The sequence below is a fragment of the Synchiropus splendidus genome, chromosome 8, assembly GCF_027744825.2.
Source record: "Synchiropus splendidus isolate RoL2022-P1 chromosome 8, RoL_Sspl_1.0, whole genome shotgun sequence".
Lineage (NCBI taxonomy): Eukaryota > Metazoa > Chordata > Actinopteri > Syngnathiformes > Callionymidae > Synchiropus > Synchiropus splendidus.
The window spans coordinates 25,200,029-25,226,280 of record NC_071341.1 but is presented as its reverse complement, the minus strand read 5'-3'; the positions used below and the strand labels follow the sequence as shown (position 1 = coordinate 25,226,280).

The 26,252-nt window shown below is 46.3% G+C and overlaps 1 protein-coding gene across 1 annotated transcript; it reads left to right on the top strand.

Annotated features, from left to right (window-relative positions):
- The first annotated feature begins 1,363 nt into the window (after positions 1 to 1,363).
- Positions 1,364 to 25,864, top strand: kcnj5 (potassium inwardly rectifying channel subfamily J member 5). The gene is made up of 4 exons (XM_053873332.1): positions 1,364 to 1,511; positions 12,544 to 12,626; positions 16,807 to 17,680; positions 23,086 to 25,864. The coding sequence occupies exons 2-4, from the start codon at positions 12,564 to 12,566 to the stop codon at positions 23,463 to 23,465; spliced, it is 1,317 nt and encodes a 438-aa protein (XP_053729307.1). The 5' UTR covers positions 1,364 to 1,511; positions 12,544 to 12,563; the 3' UTR covers positions 23,466 to 25,864.
- Positions 25,865 to 26,252: the final 388 nt, after the last annotated feature.

The window sequence follows — 26,252 nt, the reverse complement described above, 5'->3', positions numbered from 1 at the left end:
TCGATCGGTTTGAGTTTATCTTGCATGTAGTGAGGCCTCCTCACCGGAGCCGATGTCATCTCCACACCCATTCGTTTAGACAAGTTAGCTTGCCTAATTGCAAGGCTATATAACGATGAGGTGGCAGCAGGAAGTGTATATTGGCCATTGCCTCTGAAGAAACTTCAGATTTTAGGTGTTAAACTGTAGTGGTCTCTGAGAACAGATGAGAAAAGAAAGTGTTGACAGGAGTGGTTTACAGACAGTAGCTCTGACACAAAGACAAGACGCAGAGTTTGATGTGTCAGATGGTCTGCTTTCACAGGGAGGACAAGATTGGAAACAAGTACATCAGAGGGCATTTTTGTATTCTAGTCAGGACCAAGACCAAGGAGAGGCTGCTCTAAGACACAGAGTCAGAACGGTCTTGTTTTCTCTGACGTAAATAAGGTTCATTCACAGGGAGCAAGGGAGACTGAGCTGGTGGTTCCCCAGTGGGCTTGACCACTTTGACGCAGGGATCATGTTAGAAAAGGAAGACTGTTGAGGTTCATGGATGTGATGGAGGAGGACAGGAGGAGGATGGGAGTGACCAGGGAGGAGCATCACTACAAGCTGAGGTGGAGGAGCCTGACTTGCCCTGTCGAAAGGAGAAGATCTGAAGAGCAATGTCATCACCTAGCATACAGTATCACATCAAGCTGGGCCACTGGCTCAAATCTCTGCGCCCTGTCTGTTCTGATCTGTATCAGGAGTCCTACAAGGACCATGTCTTGGACCTTTCCTTTTTCATTTCTCCTCATGTTTTGTGATAAGAAAATGGCCCATTTACTGTTCGGGAAATGTCCCGAGGATCTCTTGGTTGGACACGAATCCCATCTCCTAGAGCTCCTCTTCTTTTTTCAGCATCTCCGACTCCTGTCTGAAGCTTCTCTGTCGTGTGTGGATTTCCAAAAGAGACGGTACTCCCTCCTTCCACTTTATATCTCTCTGTCAAGGCCCGAGGGAATTTTCCTCAACTGCAGTTTCAGAGCAATTGATTATACCTTACTCCTCAGGAGTGCTCTTCCTGCACAGCGCCGCCACACAGATGCCGTCGCTGTTTCTCATTTGTCATATTTATCACTTTTCGAGCGCTAAACTTTATAAGGAACCATGCGGCGTACACCATCCACCTTAATAGGCTTCGCACACATTCCATAATAAAGGAGAAATCATCGGGGACAGGAGGTCGCAGCTGAGAGGAAGGAGGGGGGTGAACGTATTTACATCCTCGTCTTTTCTCCCTCCCCCCCTTTTCCCTTTCCCAGCCTCTCTCTCTCTCTCTCCCTATCGCTTCCACTCTAGCTCACATGCGGGGACCCTTTCTATACAGCAGAGTAGATGGTGAGCAGTGGAGAGCAGAAGCATCCGAGTGGATGAGAGGAGTGCAGTTGTCGATAGAACCAAAAGGAGTGCGCAGTCCTGAAGAGGAGAGCTGCTGTGCGATGCCTGGAAGGAAGCCTGCCAGCTCCCCCTGCACAGACCTGAAGGTAAGACTGAAGCAGAGCAGTAGTGAAACGGCCAGATGCTCCTTCTGTCTGTGGATGCTATCACACGCTGGCACTGCGTTACATGTTCCGCCACCCTCTGAAAATCTTGCTCAACAAAAAGTGTCAGACAATGGCGCGCAGGGGGAGGAAATAGGAAAGTCTTGACAGGGAACGTGGTCGGATGATCGTCTCTCATCAGCCTCATCTCCCTCCTCTCATCTTTTATCACTGATGTCGCTGCAGGGAAGATCGCCGTCATGCTTTGCCCCGGCACCGTGGTGCGGGCGTCACAATCCTGACACTGGGTTTCCCTTAGAAGTAGAGCAGCAAAAGAACTTCCCTCTCGTGCTCGGCGTTTCAAACGCAGAGTGGCAGAGGAGGAGTGACCCCAGCGTGGCTGTGCATCAGTGCTGGCGTACGTGGAGAGCAGGGGGCTTCTAGCGGACACTGCGGTCTGCTTTAATGTTGTTCAAAGGAGGCTGACAATGAGGCAATGCAGGGATGGGACCGCTGCCGATCCTGTTGTCATCAATATTGCAGTCTGCTCCCACAGCAGATGACATGCCTCAACTCCCCGCTGGCGCCGAGGTCAACTGGCATGCAGTTTTCTCACAGAACAAACACCTTGAGAGTGGGAGTTAAACTTTCATGACTATGCAAAGGACTTAAGAGCCAGACAAAGGAAGGGAAGCCGCGGTCCTTCCTGGTATTGGACCATTTGGGGAAACTCTGAGAGGGCTGATGCAAACATCATTTTTTAATGTCTCTCCTGTGCAAACACGCCAAGAAAGTGCCAACCGCTTCTGCATGTTATTAACACGTTTTATATAAGACACGTCTCCAACGCAGCTTCCAGCAACTGGAGCGAAAGGATCTGAAAAACACTGGCTGAATGATTTCGAGCGGCTTAGTGACTAAACCTGCCTATTTAACAGCCCTGGAGCTGCTTTTATCACTGTAATCTACCATGACCGCAGCCAGGGCTGCATGAACAGCGATTCTTGCCTTTGAAATCCCATGTTTTAAAAATGTATATCTGTGGTGTCTGTATGTGTGAGAGAGTTAGGGCCGAAGCACAGTTTTCAGATACACATTCTGATGCAGATTCTGCCTGCAGATTCATAAGCCTGAATTGAGGATGAGTAATGATATTAGACAACCACTTAAGGTACATTTTAAGCTTCACATTGCAAATAAGGATGGCAAAACTACCTCTGACTCTGACTGGTCAAATATCACTACTGAGATAATTCTTAGTTTTGAAAGCCAAGTGAGTCAGTAACCATTCAGAGTCAGAAACACTTTGTAATGCCGAGGAAATTACGCTCGTAACATGCTCTATGTACAACATACAATACAAAAATGCGAAATCTAAAAATGCAAACTACTCAACAACATAGTAGGAGAAATGCAGGAGAGTATGGCAGCTGGATATATATACACAACGTGCAGAACTAAAGCAGGTTAATAACCGATTGATTCAGCAGCCTTTTGTTTTTTCTTCTCTCATTTCATTTTCAGCAGTTTCACTTTAAAAAGCAGATCAATTTTCCCGTCCGGTAAATGCTGTTATTCATTAGCATTTCACTGTTAACAACATGTGGCAAGGAGCCCATGTGTAAACTAGACTGCATTGAATTATTGATTCACATTAATTACAGGCGCAGGTGACGTCATACATGGGCGATATCACCAGGTTTATTCAAATACGTGTCAGTGGTTCAACAAGATGCAAACGACTGCAGCAGGTCAGTGGTGGGCAGCTGAAGTCTATACTGTGTTGTATCTATACTCTACTAGTTAGAAGGGAGAAATATACCATGCACTTTGTATTTACGGGATAAATCGAGAAAGAAAAGAAAAATATACATGCAGATACCAATGGAGAATATTATTTTATATATATATATATATATATATATATATATATATATATATATATATAATCTTGTAGAGAAGAAAATTGCTGACATAGCTTGTTCATGAACTGACTGAAAAATAGGGCTGTTTAGCATGAAGTAGCATGAGGGACCCCTCCATGAAACGTTCCAATGTCCAGTTGCATAGAAACTGTTGGCGGCGAGTCAGTGGGTGAGATCTTGACAGCAGATGCGTTAAAGTCGCTGTTAAAGACCGACCCGTTGACCTTATTATGAGAGCCATCACAGGTGCACCGATCTGCTCTGCTCCTGGCTCATTATCCAAATCCTGATAGTCCCAGCAAGTGGACAAAAAGAGGCCAGAGGTTAAACCCAGCAGAGCCTGTCGCTGTGAATAACTAACTGGGTGTGTTTATTTAGGTGAGACCCTCAAGCGCTGCTGGATGGAAGCAAAGCTTGAGCGCAGATCAAGATTGTTCATGTGAAAACCTTCCATGAAGTCGGTCACATGCTCATGATCGCCAATAAAACGTCCCGTGATATCATGTGGACTTCATGGATGAGCTTCACGCCTCCATCAAGTGGCTGCCCGTGCAGCCGGAATCCAGCATTCAAAGAGGGTGGTTTTACTAAAGCAAAGGATTTATGGAGCCCCTGCAAGCAGCTGACTAAGCATGCGATCCAGTGATGGTCCTGCCACACATAAAGTTGATTTAATGGACTATATGTTGCAGAGCAGTCTTCAGCGGCTGGGTGACGGGGAGATGAGAGGCATTCTAACCTGCTCCATCCCGCTCACCTTCTGCACGCCATTCCCTCGCGGAGCTCGCCGACTCGTTCAGTCGTCCAGCGCCATGTTTAGCTAATTATTCCATGTCCGTTCTCTTTCATATCGTCCGCTTCACGACAACATTAGTGAGGACGCCAGCGATGAACAACCCCCTCGTCTGCCTTGTCAACAGTGCTAAATGACTGTGGACTCGTACCTCCGTTATACCCACTGGCTCTTTCTCTCCTCTGCACTAGCTGTTGGAGGGCAAATACCAGCCGCTGCAGGTTTATCCAACGGCCCTAAAGCAGAGATTATCTGATTTCTTTTTTTTTTTTGTTTGACACTCAGGTGGACTGATGTATGTGCTTCCCCTTTGTGATGCTAAGTAAGAAGTAGTGGTGGTAAAGATTGGCATCTGGCAGATAAGAACTCAGGTCTGTCCTGTTTAACTGGCCCAGAACTGCTGCATGATTTCCAGCGTGCTTGTCATTCACACCTTTCTTGACTTCACCTACAGATAGAGATGATGTTTATTGTTATTCTGCATTTCTATTTAACATCATTTATTTCTGTGATGGTAGCGTTCCGTTTGTGCGCCTACGAAGCGCCGCAAACATGGTTCTCCCTCAAACCTACATTCTGCTCACTAAAAGTTTGGATGCAAGAAAGGAAGCTCTATGTCCAACAGTTCAAAATGAGTCACAGCGCCTGCCATTCGCACCCATCTGTCCACCTACAATTGGATTGATGAGGATAACCCCTGATGTGGCTCTCCTCCTTGGTGACGTGCCGAGAATGCTTGGTTATTGGACAGGCTTTAAATAGCACCTGACACTTCATTGCATGTGGCTGACCAAACCCAAAACCTTCGTCCTTTTTTTTTCACGTCATGTGCTTCAACTGGAAACCTAACGTGTCAACATGCAACGCTGACGGCTGCCTTTAAAGTCAGTATTGGACACAAAAGTCCGCTCTCCTAAAGCCAGTGTGTTAGTTAGCAACCCATAACACTTTAGTGTTCTGGCACTTCACTTCCTCTTTAACTTGTATGAGCACCAAGGTTCTGAGAAACAGCACCGGTTCCAGAGCCAGAAGCTTGTCATTGTGAAAGGAAGCCAGTTTACCTTCAGCATTGGACACATCAGCTGTCCATTTTCCACCCACCGAACCATTTGGACTGGTACTGTGCCAAACTGAAACAGTTTGTGAGCACATTGCCACTGGCTGGGAAGTGAGCTATCGAACCAGCTCATAGCCACAGCCTGACCAAAAGAGTGGCTGGGATGAAGTGGGAGTCTCAGAGGAACCGTGGCATGTCCACCTGGGAAGAGACCCCTGAGGTTTCTGGCCAAGGGGAGGGTCTGGGCCTAGGACAGGAGGTGCACGGTGGACAGATCTGCATGGCTGTTAAATAGAAAGAAGCACCGTGATTGCTCTGTTCGATCTGCACAGTTAGATTTAGGATGTTGGAGGTGAATCCATTGAGGCCCACTACACACCTGGAGGGGCTTTTCTCAGGCTCCTTTTTCAGGTTTTAATTAAGCATCTCTGATTATCCATCACTTCGGTCCATGTGCTGCTCATTACCTCTGGTGGAGGGGAGAGGAGGGGAGGGTAGGGGAGGCCAACTGTGGCGGGAGAGCGACACCACGCCGATCATTATCCACTGGGTCATACAGGGGAAACAAGAGCAGCTTCATGGGAAGTGAGACATAAAGGAGTCTCCTGGAGGACTGGGCCAATGACAGAGCCAGATCTGGAGCAGCTCACCCTCCCACACCTCTCATCATCTGCAATATTTCAGGCTCCGGCTCCTTGGTAGCCTGTTAGCTATTCATTGAGATTGCTTTGATAGTTGGATGTGACGTACATTAGGCGCCCACCAAAGAATCATGAATTCTCTTTTCGTCTCGCTCCAACTTGCTCTTTTGCTTAGCCATCACTTTCTCCGACTAAGACAGAGCCGGGGAGTCGGGAAGCCGTGATCTGAGCCGTAAATCACAGCAAGAGCCCGACAGAAAGCCTGATAAGAAGAAATCGCAAGCTTACCCAAGCTCGCACATTACGCTCTACATCTCTCTCTCGCCTTCTGTTCAGTCGTGTCTTCGACACTTCCAGCGTGCATGAATGAAGAGGGTGGTTTTTGGCTCCAGGAGATATTTGGCTTTAACCTCCTGCATGATCTGCAGCCTCGGTAAAGTTGCTCACCCCTGTGGAGGAGTGAAGATCATCTCGTACTGGGGTGTCTATTCTTGGCTCAACTTATTTTACGAGGCTTCGCACTGGGTTGTTCCATGATGCAATCGAAACTAATCTGAGAGATGAAACGCTCTTATAAGCTGAAGATTAGATTAGGTCACATGGACAAAGATCTCCACTTCAAATGTCAGGCTCACTCTTGCCCAACCAGTCAGTGATGCCACGTGGGTTAAACATGCAGAGTAGCACTTGTGAATCCGATCTGGTACGTGCACAGACGCTGTGATCCGCCCCTCACCATCCAAAACCAAACTTCCTATCATCCTGAAAAAACAAACGCATCAACGGAACAGACGTGTCAGGCCTTTCTTTGGGATGAAAATAATAATAATTACTTTTATTATAATAAATATGTAGTGAATGGCGTTTGACACCTCTAATTGAAATGTTGAGTTTTGCAGATCCAAGTCTCTCACAGAATCCTTCAGTGCACTGGTTTATAATGAGCGTCAGAGCCGTCCTATATTAATGCAGTGCTTCTCACAGCACATATATAACTCCAACACACCAACAGGGTCAAGCCCAGTCTCACAGTCTGCATTATGGAGATGAGCGTTTCTCCTTGGTTTGAGAGTGAGGAGAATATTGTGTGAAGCAGGAGATGGACTCCGGGCAGGGAAAGACAAAGAGAGACGGCTGGATCATTAGGAAAGTAGTTTCTCCGCTCGGACGTCTCCACGCGACAGTGTCACCTCAGAGAAGGTCGCCCCTGACAGAGACACCACAGGATCCACTGGGCTCACTTTATCTGGCCTAATGGCTGAGCTGCTATGAATTGTGTGTGTGCAGACGCCTGGCCTGCAGCCCAACTAACTGTGGACATTTTTAGCCATTTGACCCGCCCGACCTCAAAGTGTCATAAGTGAGGCAAGATAGCGTCGAAGCCAGGCTATTTAATTCTTAGTCAAGGATATAATAATGGCTGGCCCAGCAGCCAGGATTCTTTGCTTCCAGACAAACACTGACCACAGAAGTGTGGATGTGGAGGTTTTGCAAAGCTACCTCCAATCTCCTCATCCTTAACTGTGCTGGCACGTGTGTATTTTGGGAAACTGAAGTGAACTTTTTCATCTTCTACTCCATCAAAATTCAAAGTGCTCAGTAACAGTTCAGTCTGTACTTAACTATGCTTCACAAAGAAAGTGAAAATTCAAGCTTTCAGTGGACCACACAGTGTATGTGAAACATATTCCACTCTTTGTGAGAAAGGTTTAAAGCCACAGTTATAGTCAGCACGTCTCAAGTGTTTTTAATGGTGTCGAAAACCGATGCCTTCCATCAATGGGAAAACGTGAAGAGGAAGTCAATTGCAGTTATTCTATTCAACATTCAAAATGATGCAGTGAATGAATCATTTGTAGCTGCAGGGCTTATTTTTTCAAAGTTAATTCATGAGTATAGATTAAAGAATCATTTCACTGGAAGAGACTAAGTGGTGTTGCTGTCGATGGAGAACAGTGAAGCTAGAAACTTCGAGGTTATAACGTCACCTCCACCGCGGAGGTTGCATGGTTAGTGGTGTTTTCCCGTCTGTTAGCAAAATGGCTTCTGAATCTATAGGAGCTACAAACAACAGATGGTGATACTTGGCTGGTGTTCTTGGGTTCCACTCCAGGAAAGATTTCAAAGATACAAAACACAGCTTCAGACTTCTACGTGACTGTGCTTAGGAAATGTGTTGTTACAGTTCAGTCAACTGGTTGCAATATTGACGTGTTTATGGGGCTTCATGAAACAGCCTCCTCTTTTCCATAGCCCACTAGATGGCGCTCTCTGCTTTAAAATCTTTGGATTTAGTCTCAACAGTCGGTGGATCTGAAAACTGGGGAACAGAATTCAGCAGAACAAAGGCCAGTGCCCTGGATCAGGTGCTCACGCCCCTGCGACCTGGGATTCGCTGTTTTGTCTCGGCACTCGGACTTGACTCATAATGAATCAATCAATCATGTTTTTGTGGGTGACTAAACAACGATTGAAAATAATCATCTTCCAAGGAATGTAGGAACTTTCCAATGCGTCGATGGTCCGTAGCTTCTTAGCTCAACGTCAGCGGCTCCTCATTCCCAGCTATTCTTAAAGATCAAAAGTCAAGTTTGTTTCGTTAGAGTGAAAAGTCAAACACATTCTTACAGACTAGCAGTGTGCAAATATAGACTGTATATAAATGTGAATTTCTCCAAATGAAACCAACTCATTTGAGGAATAGCTGTTTCATTACAATGAAGTCTTTAAAAGACGGTGAAATTCGTTTTGATTGTTTCTTGACTGTGTTTTTAATTTGGATCGTTTGAAACAGCGGTTCCCTGGATCATGTTGTGGGTGGCAGCTAGCCTCACTATCATGTTACAACGGCGGATGAAGCACGCTGCACAGCTAACAAGATAAAGGCTTGTTACCCTCTTACACGCCCAAGATAAGGAACCTGGCGGGCGGCGGTGTTCCAGCACCTCTCATTTTTGGCTCCTCCCTCTCCACCTGCCGACTGACCTTGTTAAAACAGGGTTCAGCTTCTGGATGCCGCCAGTCCCGTGAGCCGCATGCTTAATTCAACAGAAGATCTCAAATGAGTGAATAAGCGAGACCTTGCAGCCCTCTCATGTATTCAGTCTGTCACTTTCCACGCTGGTCCTGCACACATCCGTCCGCCTGCTCTCTTTCGTTCTCATTCAGATGCGTGTCACGTCACGCTGCCCTTTGCTTTGGACCATCAATGTCAACATCACATTCCTGTGTGGATCGCTTTCGTGACATACAGCTCTGACTGCCTCCTCCTCACCCCACCCCCCTTCCTCATTTGATGGAGATCAAACGTCGTGGCATCAAATACAGATGAACGAAGAGACGTCAGATGTTGTAGAGGTCACAAACCAGCTGTCAAAGTTATGCCGCGCTCACGTTCCACTTGGGCCTTGGGGTTCATGTTTTCATGAATTAGAGGTGTTGGACTCTAAAGCGCCCCCCCACGGGGCGCTGCGTGACTTCATTGCCTCTTGTGCTGCTCCAAAGGTGTCGCTGCTAAAGTTAGGGCTTTATCAGAGGTTTCCCCTCCACACTGTCACGCTCACCTCTGCAGCGAAACCCACAGCTGATATTCGCTCACACCACATTCTGTAGGAGCTGGAAACGTTTCCTGTTGTACCTGTCACTTTTAGCACTGAGCAGATGTTTAAAAATACTTTCCCAGAAGGCAGCGGCAGCGACTTGATGCAAGTCTGTCAGAAGATCACTGCAGCAGAGCTACAGAACAAAGCACACACACAACAGACAGCACTTTGAATTCAATGTGGCGTTGCATCTGCATATTTCTGGCTGGATTTTGTGTGTGTGTGTGTGTCTCGCTCTGCTTACCAGGACAATAAAACCCGACAGTGCGATGTGTGTATTGTACCAATACAGACAGCATCACTGTGACTAGCTACGGCTGATTGATGAGCAGCATGTCTTGTGCGTTTATTTCTTCTGCTCTCATTGGTCTGGCTCTTCATGAGACAAATGTCAACTCTTTCCGAACATATTAAAGTAATTATTATTATTATTTTATTTTACTTTTCTTTTTTTAAAGGAAAAGTTGATGGTGAAACAGGACGAGATCACGTTGAATTAGAGTTCCATATCTGGTTTTAGCAAGGTTTTGTGTGGCTCCATACCATTAACACGCAGTACTGTCACACGATCCCTGGACTGTGTGCTTTGTCATCACTTTTCTTTTTATTATGAAAGGAAGCTGAAGCCGTTTTTACAAACTGAATTCGCCATTTTGTTTTATTTTAACCTGGAAAAAACAACGTCTTCAATCTGTAAGCCACGCGGGAGTACTTGCCCTCAGTGCACAGCTGCTGTGGGGAACTCTAACGGTTCATGACAGAAACAGCATGTAACATGCAGTAGGAACCGTGGAGCTCGAGCGGGTGTGAATGGGCTGTTGGAGGTGCTGTCTTTGCCCAGCTTGGATCAATGGAACTGGCAAACTCGTCCAGGGTGGGCAACGATTTTTCCACAGCCTTTGTGATTTCTTGCTGCAGTTTCTCCTGCTGGTCGATTTTTATAAGAAAGGCCGTCTGCTTCCTTCTCACCGCACCTGCTGTGATTGTTGCGCTGACGAGATTAAGAGACGTCGACACCTCGTCGCAGCTTCCGCTGCCTGAAGTTCAGTCCTGTGCCTTTGCTTTCGGACAGACACAAGCCACTGACTCGAGCCATCCATACCCAACCCTGTTCCAGAGTGTTTTACAGCCTCATCCGACCCGTCTCTGTGTAGAAGCAGCCTCTGGCTCCGTGCCACTTTGTCACAAAGGTGTCGAAGAGCTTAGTAATTCATGCTCTGCCGTCGCCTTTCTGTCGTCAATTTCACGCACCAACGTTCCCTGCATGGGAAGCAAGAGATTGGCGCCTTATTTCCTCCATGTAAAGAACTCTTTTCTGGGGAGGCACCTGTTTCCTGCTCAGCACCAACTTCATGCTTATGATGTTCTTTTCAGACGTCACGATAATGTAGCTGTGATTTTCTCCCTCAGAGGTGCATGGCTTCTCTTTGGGTCTCATCCGCTTTCAAAGATGGCAGCGTTTTAGCCATGATGTCTTTTTTTTGTCTGTGTGCATGTGGCAACAAAAATACATTACACATGGAAAATTATATATATATATATATATATTCATTTATTATTATTATTATCAAACAAACATTTCTAGAATGTAACTGTGCAAAAATAATTGTTATAATAAATAAAAAGAATATTCATCGGAGCTGTCATTTTTGTCAAAGAGGTTGCTTGGTACTCATTTGGTTTCATCTGGTTTCAAAGATAGCAGAGTTGCATCAATTATTTCTGCACTGAATTAGAAGGGCAACATATATTTTTTTAAAAGCTGCAATTTAATACCTTTTTTGTCGGAGTGCTTTCTTATTTCAGTGCACATGCATCCAACCAAGTTAGGCTCCCTAAGGACATGGATGAACGTGATACGTGTCATGTCAATGTTGTGTACTATGGTGATATGACACCTTCATTTTGAACAGGGTCCAGTTAAATCGTGAGTGAGATCATTCTAGATCGACAAGTCAGGAGCTTCATTCAGGTAAACAGTCATGAAAAGACATGAGCAGTGACCATTGCCTGGTGCCTGGAGTGACATTTCTGCTGTCACTCACTTCCCAGAATGGATTGCTGGGACGTCAGCGCCCGTGGGATGTGGGATCTCCTCCACTGAGGAGCCCTCTCCGGCCTGAGTGACCAAGAGTGTGTGTGTGGAAGTGAAGCAGCACTCACTTGTGTCCATAATGCTCAGCATGGAGCCTCCAGTGCGTCCAGATAAAGTTCATGTCATGACATCGGATCCCTGCTCACCTGGATCCAACCACCCCCTTGAACTTGAACACCCCCCTGGAGTCTTCATTTGGCCGGCGGTTCTTCATCTAAGCCTCACTCTCTGCTGCTCATAATCCCCTGAAGCTCACCATGTGATCATCCACCGCCCATCTTCCGGCCTCCATCACATGTTCCTTCGAATATATCCTCTCTAAGTGAGGCAGTGTTTTCTTCCCTCCACTGTTTAATGGCAACAAAATGAGGTGATGATGAATCCTTCAAACTAAAGCTGCATCAGAGGGTCCAACACCAACCATAAAACATTCAAATCAAGCATAAATCCTCACTTTACCGTCTAAGCAAACAAGTCTTGTCGACTGATACACAAGCGTTGGTGACTTAACTGAAATACATCACTGAAAATGCGACGCCACATTTCATATTTATGGGTCTGTTGACTGACACAAAAAACGCTTGTGTATTTGGCTGATCTGCATCTGAGCAGATAACCATGGTTACGACGATGGACTGCATTTCCCTTCCAGACCACGGCAGCTCAAGATTTGCCCTCGACAAGTGAGCAAACCCTCTTGGGTTTCAGTGCGTTCTGATGACACCAGATGATGGATACTGACCTACTGACCAATGCAAACAAGTGAAACGACGATGGTCCTTACATGTTTCGTGTGAGGCAGAGCAGACTGTTATGGTCAGAAGAGGTCAGAGGATGCTGTTGGTGTCGCCCGATCCATGTCAACCACACCAGACTGAAGTGTGTGGGAACTGATGGGACGTTTATTTTTTTTTTGTTTCAGGTGTTGAGCTTCAGCTGAGGATGGCAGGAGATTCTCGAATCCTCATGGACCACAACATGGAGATAGGAGTCACACCTGCTCAGGTAAGATCCAATCAGGTGTCAGTCTTCAGACACCTTATTGGTGGGTCTCCTCCTCCCAGTTAGGAACCAAAATCTGCCCCCACTGCGGCCCCCTAGTCTGAGACCCCTGATGAAATAGCACAACAAAACTGAGCTGGAATCCTTCTTCAGCCACTTACGCATCACAATAAGTTTCTCTGTTGGTCTCCACCAGTCTTGAATAGAAATCCCAGGTCCTCTCAGTCTGTGACCGAGTGAAAATGCATGAAGACCGAGACCCGAAAAGTGGTCTTGAGACCAGTCTGGAGATCAACACTAGGGAAAGGTGTGGGATGGAGCTTCATTCATTCTACGTGTTACAATGTGTCAACTGCTCTTGAAACCCTGTCAGTGGCCTTCTGTCATTCAACGCCGAGGGCTGCCTTTTTCGTCAGTATATTACACCACTGGAGTGAGAACGGTTCGCCGCAGCAGCTGAAACAGACAACACTGCAGGAGGAATCAAATAAACCGGCTCCATGACATTAATAAGACGGATATCTTATTGGGAAAAGATGGACTTTTCACTCCCATTTCATTGTTCAACTATGAAATAGTGTGTTTGGCAACAGACCAGTGAAGCGCAGTGGAGCTCTGAAAAGCCTCGGAGTGGGCTGTGCATTCTGAACCTTCAGTCTGGGCACGGAAAGAGGCCGGTCCATTCTAATTGGTGTGTGACCGAAGAAATGCTGCGTTCATGCAAATGAGGCGGCATTTCTTTGTCAGGGTGGAACAGCAGCTGCCGTGGTGATCGACAGACTGCAGTCATGGAGGTCGTTGCTCTGCTCCGCCTCATGTTCTCATTGATGGCACCCTTGAGATCAAGAGAACTCCCTGCTGTTGCTGTTGAAAACCTGATCACAACGGTGACCAGGAAAAAAGGTTGAGCTACACAGACTCATCCATGGCTCTCCATCGGAGCGGGTCTTCCACCGCCTGCCTGGCCAAGCGTGGTCACAATAGCTCAATCAGAGAAAGAGCAAAGTGCCAACGCTGGCGAGAAGTAATGAATTTTTTCTCATGGATCATCACCCAGAGGGACGGCATCGGCTCCGAGGTCTAAAGATTGGAGCCTGTGACAGCTTCATCCATCACTCAATTAGTTCTCAGTGTGGAAACCTTCTGTCAGTCTTTTATTTATAAAAATGCAGGAGAATAGAGCAGAGTAGAATAAAAGAAGGATAGGGAGAAAGAATCTGACATGGCCCTCTAGATCACCCACCTAAAGTTAATGGCAAGATTTATTTTCTTCCCACTTCACTTCCACAAAAGGGCCTTCGCATGTCGTGTTTTTGTGAAAATGAACATCTCAAATCCGAACCCTGACGCCCGGTCAGCAGAAGAGCAGATGGGATTTCTCCAGTGCACTGTCATCAAGTCGCTAATTGCAAAGCAGCTCAATAGGCATTGTCTTTCCATCCCTCTTTGTCACATGTTCCTCAAACCAGGATCACCGGGATCAATACCCGCAAACCAACACGAGGGGTGGAAGGGAGAAGTTTGTTTAAATAGCCTACGATGAATTCAGTCTGGTGAGCTGACCATGCAGATTCCACCTCCCTTAACACTGAAATAGATCTGCTGTGTGATCCGCCACGCCACCATTACACCGGGCTGAGACTTCCCTCACGACTGAGGGCGCCTCTAGAGAGAGCCATAGATCACAGGTGTCCAATTCACAGAGGACACAGGCGGCGTTTTCATCCGTCCCAAACGCAATGCTTTTCAATTATCATCTCGGATTGGAAGGTGTGCTGCCCACGTGTCCTTGGTCCAGCTGAGAGACGCCTCTGTCCGTCTCTGTCACGGATTCGTTTTTCAACACAGGGACAGAAGTGGCTGAGTCCAGCGTCTCATGGTGCTTCTGTTGTCTTCTGAATCTGCACCGATACATTACAGGCCGTGTCAGTGGGGATCAGTGTGTGGCAGTGTTTGTGAGGCAGACAGAAGGAAAGAAGGAGCAGCTAGCTCACTTATATCAAAGGCCAAAAACGGCTCGATATGAGGCTCAAACAACATGCATCTTCATTGAAAAGTCTATAACTGCGCATTGGAGTCTCAAAAGAATGTTTTTTTTAATTACATGGCAGCCGCTGGCTGTTGAGTTTGATATATATATATGGCTGAGAGCAGGTGTCTCAAACCAATCCTCAATGGACTCACCTCACCATCAGGTGAAACAAGCGACACCTGACTGATAATCAGCCGATGACTGATTTAGTCAGAAGGTGGCTTCCTCCAGTGTAACAACTGGGTGCGTGATGCCACAACCATAGCTGACCCTTGTATCTGCCGCAGTCAGTTCCACTCGTCTGAGTTGCAGCTGAGTACCACACAGGGATGGGTGTGCCGTCGACTGGGGGGAATACAGTTTCATCACTTCACTTAAGGAGGACTCTCACGGCTTTTTCTCGAGGGAGGCGCATGGCCGTCTGTCCTAGGCGGAATAGGCGACAACATGTCTCTTTGGTTTAAGCGCGTCTAGCTACTTGCGTAACTCCATGATAAACTTGGCAACAATGCCAGCGTTGCAGCGTTAATATGCAGCTTGAGAAGGCAGTACGAGGATCCTCTTCAGGCTTGCCAACGTACAGCCAGGTGGAAGAGGTGGATTCACAGGGGACACAGCTGCGGTGACAGATCGCCTCCCTGGAGCAGGGCCAACAGAAGCTTCGGCGCCCTCGTGTCGTTGTTCGCCTGCTCTCGGCATACAAACATATAGTCTTACCTCCAATGTCACCGTTCTGTAAGTCACCGCGAGGTGAGTGTCGCGGCTTTTAATTTTACTCCCCTTCCCTCCAGCAGACTGCAGCGAAGACGTTTTGCAGAGACAGCAACATTCCTGTGAAATAAAATCTGAAGTTACATCCTCGGCTACAAACTTACATTGATATAGTGATTAAAACGGTGAGGAATCAATGTGCCGTTCCAGCTGAACGGGAACAGAGCAAATGACAACAAACACATTCAAGCTACATCAGGTTTGCAGGCGTGAGCGATGCCTTAATTTAATGTCAATAATAATAATGCATTGTTATGTTTAATGTCTGGTTAAGCTGTTTATGCCAGAGAACAAAGCTGTCTGTAGCCACTTCAGCAGCTCCTGCTCTTTCTGAGCTATTTGTGTGTTTTTTGTTTTTGTGTGGATATGCCAGACCCATCATGGACAGTGATAGCCTCCTTCTTTCTTTTATTTTTTCTTTCATTAGTTTTTGATATACGGTTCATTCTTGTGTTTCTGCAGTCTTTTCTTTGTTACTATATTATTGATCATGTCATTGCTTTCTCTTTAATATTTGTCATTAATGTTTATGTGTTGCCGTAACAAGCCAGAATTCCCCGTTGTAGGATGAATAAAGGCCGTCTAGCCTCCTCCAGCTTCAGTAATAACTCATGCGCTTGATCCAAAAGAAAAAATAACTTGAATTAACTAACTGTCCAGTGACTAATAATTAACTAAGGTGAACATCCTTTTAGCAGAAGTGGTGATTCAGGCCGTGTATTTTTTATTTCTTCATCGTCATCTTTAGGTATATTCAAACTTACAAATGTACAAATGTACTTGCATAGTGGAGGTGAGACTGCGTGCGACAATATGGAGCGCGGGATGCGACGTGTTTTGGGGGGGTCACCCAGCAAGGCCTCAGGTATGACCAGGCCGCGTTTCGTGTGAGCGTACCTTCAGTTGAACTGGAGCACACAGTAGATATGGAGCTGAAGTCGAAACTGCGAGGTTCACCATTCTCCTCGTGGCTGCTCGTGCCACGTCTGTTGCCAGTTGCCGTCACACCGTTACATTTTCACTGACTCCAGCCTTGAGAACCTGAGTGGAGCTCTTGAAAGGGTGGCATTACTCCAAGTCCCAAGAGGATACTCAAGCTTGCTGCTGTCTAATGCATGCTCGGAAACCCACAGCATCTGCATGTATCCCCGAGGTCGTGAAATGAGGTTCGATGATTTATTTAAGTCTCCCACTGGGAAGTGAAAGAAACAAACAGATGAGGCCAACACAATGTCCTACTGTGAACCGCTGCATTGTTTTGATGGGGAGAAAGCAAGAGCAGAGACTTATTTCACCGCCACCGTTCAAGGTGTCGATGAACGCTACTGTGATCAGTCGGTGTGTTTGTATAGATGATCACTGACAGCTCTGTCTTTACAGGTGAAGAAGCTTCCCAAACACCTACGGGAGGCGCAGATCTCAACTGAAAGAACCCACCTGATATCCGACCCTGCCAAAAAGCCACGTCAGCGCTACGTGCAGAAGGATGGCAAGTGCAACGTTCACCACGGAAACGTGCAAGAGACCTACCGTTACCTCAGTGACCTGTTCACCACCCTGGTGGACCTGCGCTGGCGTCTCAGCCTCTTCATCTTCACGCTGGTCTACGTGGTCAACTGGCTCTTCTTTGGCTTTTTGTGGTGGCTGATCGCACTGATCCGAGGAGACCTTTTGCATGCTGGCGAGGAGGGCTGGACCCCGTGCGTGGAGAACCTCAACAGTTTTGTCTCAGCCTTCCTTTTTTCCATAGAAACAGAGACCACAATTGGATATGGTTATCGTGTCATCACGGAAAAATGCCCAGAAGGCATCATTTTGCTTTTGGTGCAAGCCATTTTGGGATCCATCGTCAACGCCATGATGGTGGGTTGCATGTTTGTCAAGATCTCACAGCCAAAGAACCGCGCAGAGACCCTCATGTTCTCACACAAAGCTGTCATATCGGTGCGAGACAACAAGATGTGCCTGATGTTTCGCGTGGGAGACCTGAGAAATTCTCACATTGTCGAGGCATCAATCAGAGCAAAGCTGATCCGATCCCAGCAGACCAAGGAAGGGGAGTTCATCCCACTCAACCAGACGGACATCAACATCGGCTTTGACACGGGAGACGACCGGCTCTTCCTGGTGTCGCCGCTCATCATCTCTCATGAGATCAATGAGAAGAGCCCCTTCTGGGAGATGTCCTTGGCTCAAATGGAGAAGGAGGAGTTTGAGATTGTGGTCATTCTGGAGGGCATGGTGGAGGCCACAGGTAAGAAGGAGGAGGATTTGTGTAGAAGGAAGAGGGTGCTGGGGGGGGAGGACGGATAAATGGATGGAGGGAAATGGGTGATTTATTAGCTGCAGGAAGTGAGCTGAGTGGGAAGGTTGGGCGAACAGACAAATGAGCGGAAAGACACTACGAGGAGAGATGTCACATAAAAGCAAGCCGCGCAAGGGAGGGCTGCAAATGGCAAAGGATATAATAGTAATTACAGAAAGTGAGCGCCAGTCTTACCGTGTAATCCACGTCTAAGTGGGACATCAATTATGCTCAGTGCAAGGGTGCGGTGTGAGTTACTCATGTCAGATGACTTACTCATCAGTCACTGTCCGGAAGTGAGCTGATGCTTGGACCCGTCTCACTCCAAAAAGAACATCAACTTATGAGCAGTATTGGATTCTGTCATTAAACTTCATCCATACCCATTTGGGTGAACGCAGTGGTGACGACAGCAATATTTACTGTTGCAGCAGGCGTTAAAACAACGCTCTCCTCAAGGCTTGACCACAGAACTATTGAGGGGAGAGTCATAACCGTCCATGACCACGAGCAGGCTGACCATTAGGTGACCCCCTCATCTCTGACACCTTCTCACAAGATGAGTCAAATCCACAATATCATTGGACAGCATGGAATTCATGCATAACTGTAGCCAAGAAACCGGGACACCTTAAATGGTTTGTGTACCAAACATAGCCGCGGTATTGGGGATTTTTTTTCCAAGTTTACTCAGAGGGCAGCACTATGGGTTGGGAGTGATCGAATTAAGCCCAATTGAAATGGGACCACTCAAAATAAATGTACACTGTAAAAAAAGTATGTGGATTTAACTGTGGAAAACTAAAAAAAAATTCTAAAAAAGTAAACAACAGTTAAACAGTGAACTAGTCTTAAGAGCTTCAGCAGCAAAAGTACTGTAGTTCATTTTGCTTTTTGTTGCCACTGAAAAAAAGAACAGAAATTGACCATTGACCAAAAACGTCAATGCTGTATAAAAAGCAGTTCATATTTTACACATTTTACTGTTGTATTAACAAGAAACTACTGTAACTACATTCACTGTTTTATTTCCAGCCTCTGACGGTAAAAGGCTATGCAAAATTATATTTTATACAATATATTACAGTACACTAATTTACCATTTTTAATCCATTATTTTCAGATAAAACAGTTTTTTACTTATGTCCGTGAAGTCATTTTGCTGAAATTTCCCGACATGAATGCAAACATTTGCAGATCCCACCGTGGACTCGTCGTTTGGGGATGACAGATGTTTGTGGTTGTCTCGTGACGTGCCATTTGCGAGACGGAACACAACACAGATGTATCCAATGTCAAATGTGGCAGAACAGACGCAACACCGTGCACAAACGTGGGGTAAATTCTAGTACAATCTGAATCAATTTCATGTTTTGTTGTTCTGGAAATTTGAGAGAAGAAACACAAGTTACAAGATCCTGTCATCGGAGCAGTCGGCTCATTAAACGGACCAGAATGAATCCTGAGAAACATGACTTCAGACGGCAATACAAACGGCTGCAGCCTGCACAAGATGCAGCAGAGCGCGGCGCACGGTCTATTTTAGTCGAGCGGTGTAGCTAGTGTACGCCATTAAGTTGCTCTCCATTTCCAACGCCCAGAACACACTTGGTTGCAAGTTAGCGTCCCATATTAAACATTTACGATTGAACTGAGATCTATTGCTTTTATGATGTGAATGACAACACATACCAACTAGCATCTGCAAACCAAACGTTAATAAGCTCCAGAAAGTGACATAGAGCGTTTGTCCGACTGAAAACATGTTTTTTTTCTGGCTCGATCAACTAGTGAAACAGCGGATCTTTCAAGCCAACCAAAGTTGAATTCAATGGAAGGTGAAGCGCTGGCAAGAGAAGCAACATCAAATTCACTGGTGTGAGTGAGGCAAGGTCTTTGGGACCATAAACGCACCGGCCTCACATGTATTTTCACTTTCAATAGACATAAAATGTACTGAGCTGACCTTTAGGCTACGTATAGCTGTGTCTCGCTAGGAGCCGTTGTTTTGCCATAAAACGTGATTCCTGTTTACTATGAATGTACCATGAGGGTCTGCTGTTGTTTGCTACAACAAGAGGACATAAGGATTGTTGTTTGGTGAGGGCGCTGTCACGTGGTCCCGTTTAATACATGACTTATGGCTTTTCCTGAGGAAATAGTTTGTTTTGGCTGAGGGAACATGAGCATCCTTCATAACATCCAAATGTTGGCAGAACAAGGCCGTCTTTGAAGTGTTGTGTCACTGAGTCATGAGCCAACCTGAGAATGTGCGTGCGCTTACTGGAATAAGTGGAGATTTTTCCGATTTGCGTCAGGCTCTCTCCATCAAGTGGTCACGCTACATGAGAGGAAACCAAGAAAAACGGACCTCTGCTTGATCACGTTGACATGTGAAAACGGTACATGGGTGAGCGCAGCCTCTGATCCTGGACGTGTTTTCCACAGTTTTCAGGAGGAATTATTCGTAAGGTTTCATCATTCCCGTTTGATGGATGACAGTGTGACGAGCCTAAATCATCATACAAACATGACATTTAGTAATTGGCTCCGACCTTGACAGGATTCTGCAAAGTCAGCAGAAGCAATAGCAACAACAGATTATTTCCCTGGGGCCGGGAGGCTTGTGGATGGAGGATGCTGCGGGGGTGGGGGTTGGTGAAAACAGAAACCCTGCTGCCGGGAAACGCCTCTCAGTCCACACCTCTCGAGGCAACCTGATACAGTGTTTTGAGGTGTCAAACAAGTGCAGAACACGCCTCTCGTCCATCCGCGCGTACGTCTTAATGCAAAGTGGATCAATACTTGAAATTACACCTGCTTTGGGAAGTGTTTGCTGCTGACTTTCCTCCTCCTCCATTATGAAATTACATTTCTTAAAGTGTGTAATGGCTGAATGGATCCAGATCCGACTGCCTGACGTCTCGGCTCCATCTTGTGGATATCGTTGTCCAATTGAGCTTAGGTTCGTCTGGTAAACACTCAGCGTTCCACATGATCCTGTCTCAGCTGGGAGTGCACTCAAGGTGCGTCTCTGACGGGAGCTTCTCATCACTGGAGATGTATTTTCCACGCTCATGAAAAATATATGCATTTCACTGGCTAATGTATGTGTGTCAGCCTTGACATACATTTTCTGCCAGCCAAATAGTTCATTCATTATTCATCTCAAAGCAACGAAAATGAAACTTCCGAGTGTGTTTATTTTAGTGAAAATCACAGCATATTTTCTGGACCGACTGGTGGAAATCATGGCTTTGTTTCTCACGGGCACGGCGGCAGGCACCAGCAGGTGATGTGGCGCGGCGCCCAGTGGCCAAGCTGCCCATGCCAGGGGTCGGCTGGAGGACACACACTGACCTGCGCACGCTGCTGCCTCGTTTTATGGGCGTAACCGTAGCAGATGACTCTCCGCCCACACTCTGCAAGATCATTCAAATGTAAACTAAAACTAAGTAAAACATATGAAAGCGCCGCCCTCTCCACTCCAATAAAAGACAGCCAGCATGACTCTGGCCATTGAGTCACTCCGCTGCGCTGAGAGATGAAATCACCGGACCCTTTCACAGCGGCACGTTCTGTGTGCACAAGCTTTATTAAAAACAATACAGGCTCATCGCACTCTTTCTCAGGAGCTACTTTGCTACTTTGTGGGACCAATATTTCAAAAGATGCTGTGACTCAACAAGAAAGGCTTTCGTGGGATGCTGCTGGATCATCACGTCTCTCCATGCAAACTAAAAGCGCTCAGTGATAGAGACCCTCCACCGGCGACTGAAGACTCTACCTTTTCTCTTTGATGACGTCATCACAGACAGAAGGAACATTTGACAAGTTAAATGTGGAAACTAGGCCACTCGTTTCGAAGCAAAAGACGCGGTGTAATAGCCCCTCCTGTAACCATATCAGACACCCTATCAATTTGTCATCTACATCTATTTTAGAGCCTGCTTGATCTTATCAACTCTGTCACGCTGATGGAGGGACCAAAACGGAGCAGCTGTGAAGGCCAGGCTTAACATTTACACTTTAATAAAGAGTATAGCTGGATAATAAACGGGGAGCTAGAGTGGTGAGTTGTCACAGAGAACAGGGAAAACAAGAAGGACTTTCTGTACGGATGAGAGCAGAGTACAGAAATGTACAGAGGGTCGTGCTTCCATTGGAGTACTCACCCATACCGATGCCATGACACATACAGCTGCTTTGAGGTTTTTTTATTTTTCCATATATATGTCACGATTTGAACAGCATTCCTCAGTAAGGTTTTCTTGTACATGGGTGACAGTCGCAAGATTAACTGCAGTACAAACACAAATTTTACAAAATTGTCTACTGTAAAAAAACAGACTGTAAAAAACTGCTGTAAACTGATATCAGTTTTTTGGTATTGGCTGCCATTCATATCATTCATGTGAGTACGAGTACGGTGCCAGTATCAGCGTATCCCTAGTTACAAAGAAGCGTGTGAGCTGGTTTCATAGAATGTGATGTAAGTCTCAGCACAGTGACAATGTTTTTGGTTTTAAAGGAGGATAATGATGCTGAATCTGCCAGGAGGTGGCGCCAACAACAGTTGACAATAGCAATGTCTGTGTGGCACTTTTCATAATCCGCCAAAAACAAAATGAATGATGGGCTAATGAGGCTTCATGAAACAGTTCCCTTGCTCTTTGGAGTTCATAAAGGTTTTAATGAAATGGTGGTTTAAATCCAAAGATTTTATAGTAGAGAGCGCCATCTAGTGGACCCTGAAAATGAGGACACTGTTTCATGAAGCCTCACCAGAACATCACAAGAACAAAGTGACAGTTTAAGATCAGAATGATCGCGTCAGTCCAGTGCTTCAATTGAGGAGGAGAGTGTGGATATCTGCAACCTTCTACAGTAGCTGTGCCTAATGGATCCATTTTGGATGTCGCTGGTCAAAACCATTCCAGCAGACTGCCTCATCTGTGATGATGTAAAAGCATTAATCACACTAGGTTTCAGCTGCAACCGCTGCAGTGAGCATCATTAGGCCTGAAAACAGCTGACAGGTATTCAACTCACCACCATTCGGTACCGGAAGCCTCTCCATGATGGTCTGCTTCTGCGACGAAGAAGACCATGTTCTTTTTCTCAGAACTGAGAAAAAAGAATGGGGAAAACAGATTAAGATTTCAGTCGGATTGTAGCAGAGGAGGTTTAGGAGATCACAGACAAGAATCTCACCCATTGCAGTTTCAGTAGTGGCATGAATTATTTACTAATGCTGTTGCTCTCCCCCTTGTTCTCTCCTTACCCTCCTTCTACCGTGTGCGTGTGTGTGTGTGGCTCTGCTGGTCCTGTGCCTGGATGTGTGTGCATGGCAGGGATGACATGTCAAGCAAGAAGTTCCTACTTGGACACTGAGGTGCTTTGGGGTTACCGCTTCACCCCTGTCCTGTCCCTGGAGAAGGGCTTCTACGAGGTGGACTACAACAACTTCCATGAGGTCTACGAGACCAACACGCCCATGTGCAGTGCCAAGGAGCTGGCTGCCAAGCTGCGAGACGGACCGCTGTTGCCTCAGCTTCCCATCCTAAGCCCAGAGCCCATTAAGCACACCTTTGACCCCCTGAACCGCCTGTCCAGCCCAGATCCCCTCACCCTGGATGAGGATAAGGAGGAGAGGGAGTCAGACAGAGGTGAGAAAAACGGCTCAGCTGCGGCGCTAGAGGACCCGCCGCTTCTGGATGGACTGGCAGGCTGACGAGGACTGAGGCCAATCACCAGACTGACTAGACTCGTGCTTCATTTAGTCGAAGGCCAGCTTGTTCCATCGCTTGGATATAAAAGGCATCTTTCTTCGCCCACAGCTCGTGCAATACTCCTCTGCTCAAGTGTCAATCTATAGTATAGATTGGGTTTTAGACACACAAGTGCACGTCCACTCGCCGGCCGGTGATTCAGTGGCCTTTTTATAATGGCCACCACCACTAACTGCTCTCCGGGCTCAAGTTTCTTGGTAGCCACGACACCAGTCCCATGGGCGCCTTCCAAATACCCATAATCTCATTCTACAGTGTTGAATCTTCACGATGAATATATTAGCCATAATCCAACTCCAGTGTCTGAAAGCAGCTTGTTTGCTTTGGATCTATCTGAAAATCTTTTTTTCTTTTATCGTCTCCTGTACGTGTTATTTCTCCGTGTCCCCTTCAACGTTTCAATGCTTCCCTTTAAATGACCACACTGTCAGGTCAGACACAGTTTTACTTGAACTAGCTTCCTCTGCGGGTACGAGTTGTGGGCCTGACTGAGTTTGCAGACTTGGGGATGAGTGAGAGATGATGGAGTTGCTATACCATGAGATCTCCCAGGGCTCCCGGCACTAGCGGAAGCTTTGACTTGTCTGCCTAACTAGGCGGCTGGTGACAGGTCAGCTCTGAAGGACTTGAATCTGGCGTTGGTTCTTCAGGATGGCGCCCGTGGATGATGAGCGTGACTGATGCTAACGCAAATTCAATAACATAGGATTGTGGGATTGAAAGTCAGAAACCAATGAGTCGTGATCAAACAGAACAGCAACACATTCTCACTCCCATGGCATCGCAAAACACGACTATGTGCAGCTGGACTTTTGTCCACGCTGAAGTCAGTCTTCCACCTGTGGTGTTTCTATTGAGTCGAATGTGACGTTCCTAAGGGACACCTCCTAACCACCCCCCATGTCCATGTCACGTTGTGTCTATGCTACTGAAGTCACCGTGTCTAGAGCGCAGGATTAGCGTGAGGCGCTGTCAGGATATGCCGTGGCAGGTGGAGCATGTGTCTCACTTGAAAGCCAAATGCATCGACATGTCAACAACAGAGACGACTGACTTCAGCATGACTCTGAGACGGCAAAGTTCACTTGCAAATGGCCTTGGGAGTGAGAATGCGTTCCGGTCTGATTGAGCATGTTCTTCTGCCGGAACGGCTGCCGGTGGTGTCTTCCATAGGTGAAGCCAGGCATTAGCCAGAGACTCACAGTAGAACCACTCTGTCTGAAAGGAGCCGGTCGGGGTGAAACGTCACATGCTTCCCTCCCTCTAGAGATCTGTCACGTGGAAGGAGTCCGCAGAGACGAAGGACCAGATGGGACGGTTACGTAATCGCCGTAGCTTTCGGACATCTAGGCGTCGGAGCTCTTGTGGCCAGTATAGGGCAAACTTCTTTTTTTTTTTTTTTTACTTTGGGTGTGCAAGCACACGATTGGCCTCCACAGTCGAGGAAGCAGTACCTCATTTTCTACTCATCAGGATTAGAAATCGACGAGAGCGGGGAAGACTGCCTTGGACAGAGAATGATGCTTCAGATAAAAGTCCTGCTGTTGCTACAGTAACTAAACCATGAATTCTGAGCCCATTCCTCGGCGCATAAAGCACAATTCCCCAGCAGGTGACCCCCACAGTGTCCTTACCACCCACTAAACCCACCGCTACCAACTGTGTGAGGCATGTCAAGTCTAATTCCAACTTCAATTATTCATATGAAATATTAACTTTTGAATAAAATGTTTATGGTCTTTTCTTTTCCCTCCACATATATGAATATTTCAAATCCACAGGAGGAAAAACGTTCCACCTTTCTTTCCTGTTAGGACTTTTGCAATTCATTGAAGGAAAAAGATACGGATGTTATGCATCAAGCGAAGCATTTCTTTGTTTAATTGGACCTTATTTCACTCACTGTTGTTCCAGAGAAAATGATTGATATAGTTTATTTCCATAATGACCACCAATTGTGACTGTTTTTGTTCCCGGCGGTGGGAATAGCCTGAAGTATTTTTAGACTTTTATTTGAATGGACAAACGTCAGATCCTGCATGCGTGAACCGACCCTTCCGTAGGGGAGTAATTCATGAAGAACTACAGGGTATTTTCTAGGCATGCAAAAAAGATATTTCTACAATATATTATCAGATGATGTAATCGTATCCAGAAATGACTTATCGAAAGGAAAATGATATCCAGCCTCCCAGTTTCATGTTGTTTTACAGATGCTTGTTCGATCCATTCTCATCACATATTTACTGTGTATCCCACACATTTGTCACTTGAGAGGTCATCTTTTATTACCCAACTGTCATCTCTTCTTCTGTGTGTTCTCATTGGAATAAACAAACTATTGCCGTAAGAGTGTTGATGTTTGTAGCAGCATTTGTGTGGGATTAGGCGCAGGAGAAATCTCTCTCCCTTGATTTTCCGAGTGTGACGCCGCACTCTTATCCCTTTCATCTGGGTGGAGATTCAGCACATGGCTCCAGGTGAGTTCATCAGTAATCCTGCTCACACGGTACCTGAAAACTCCATTTGCATTAAGGTCAGAGGAAGAAACTGAGGCTGTTTTCATCTTTATCGGTATCAATCTTGTCTAACACGGGAGCTTGAGGCGCAGTTCTCCACTATCAGGGATGAGATCAGGAACACTGCCACGCCTTTTTACAATCTGTTTTTAATTCATTATGAAACAATGAAGTAAAGAAAAAAGGCTACTGATTTGAGTGACTTTGAAA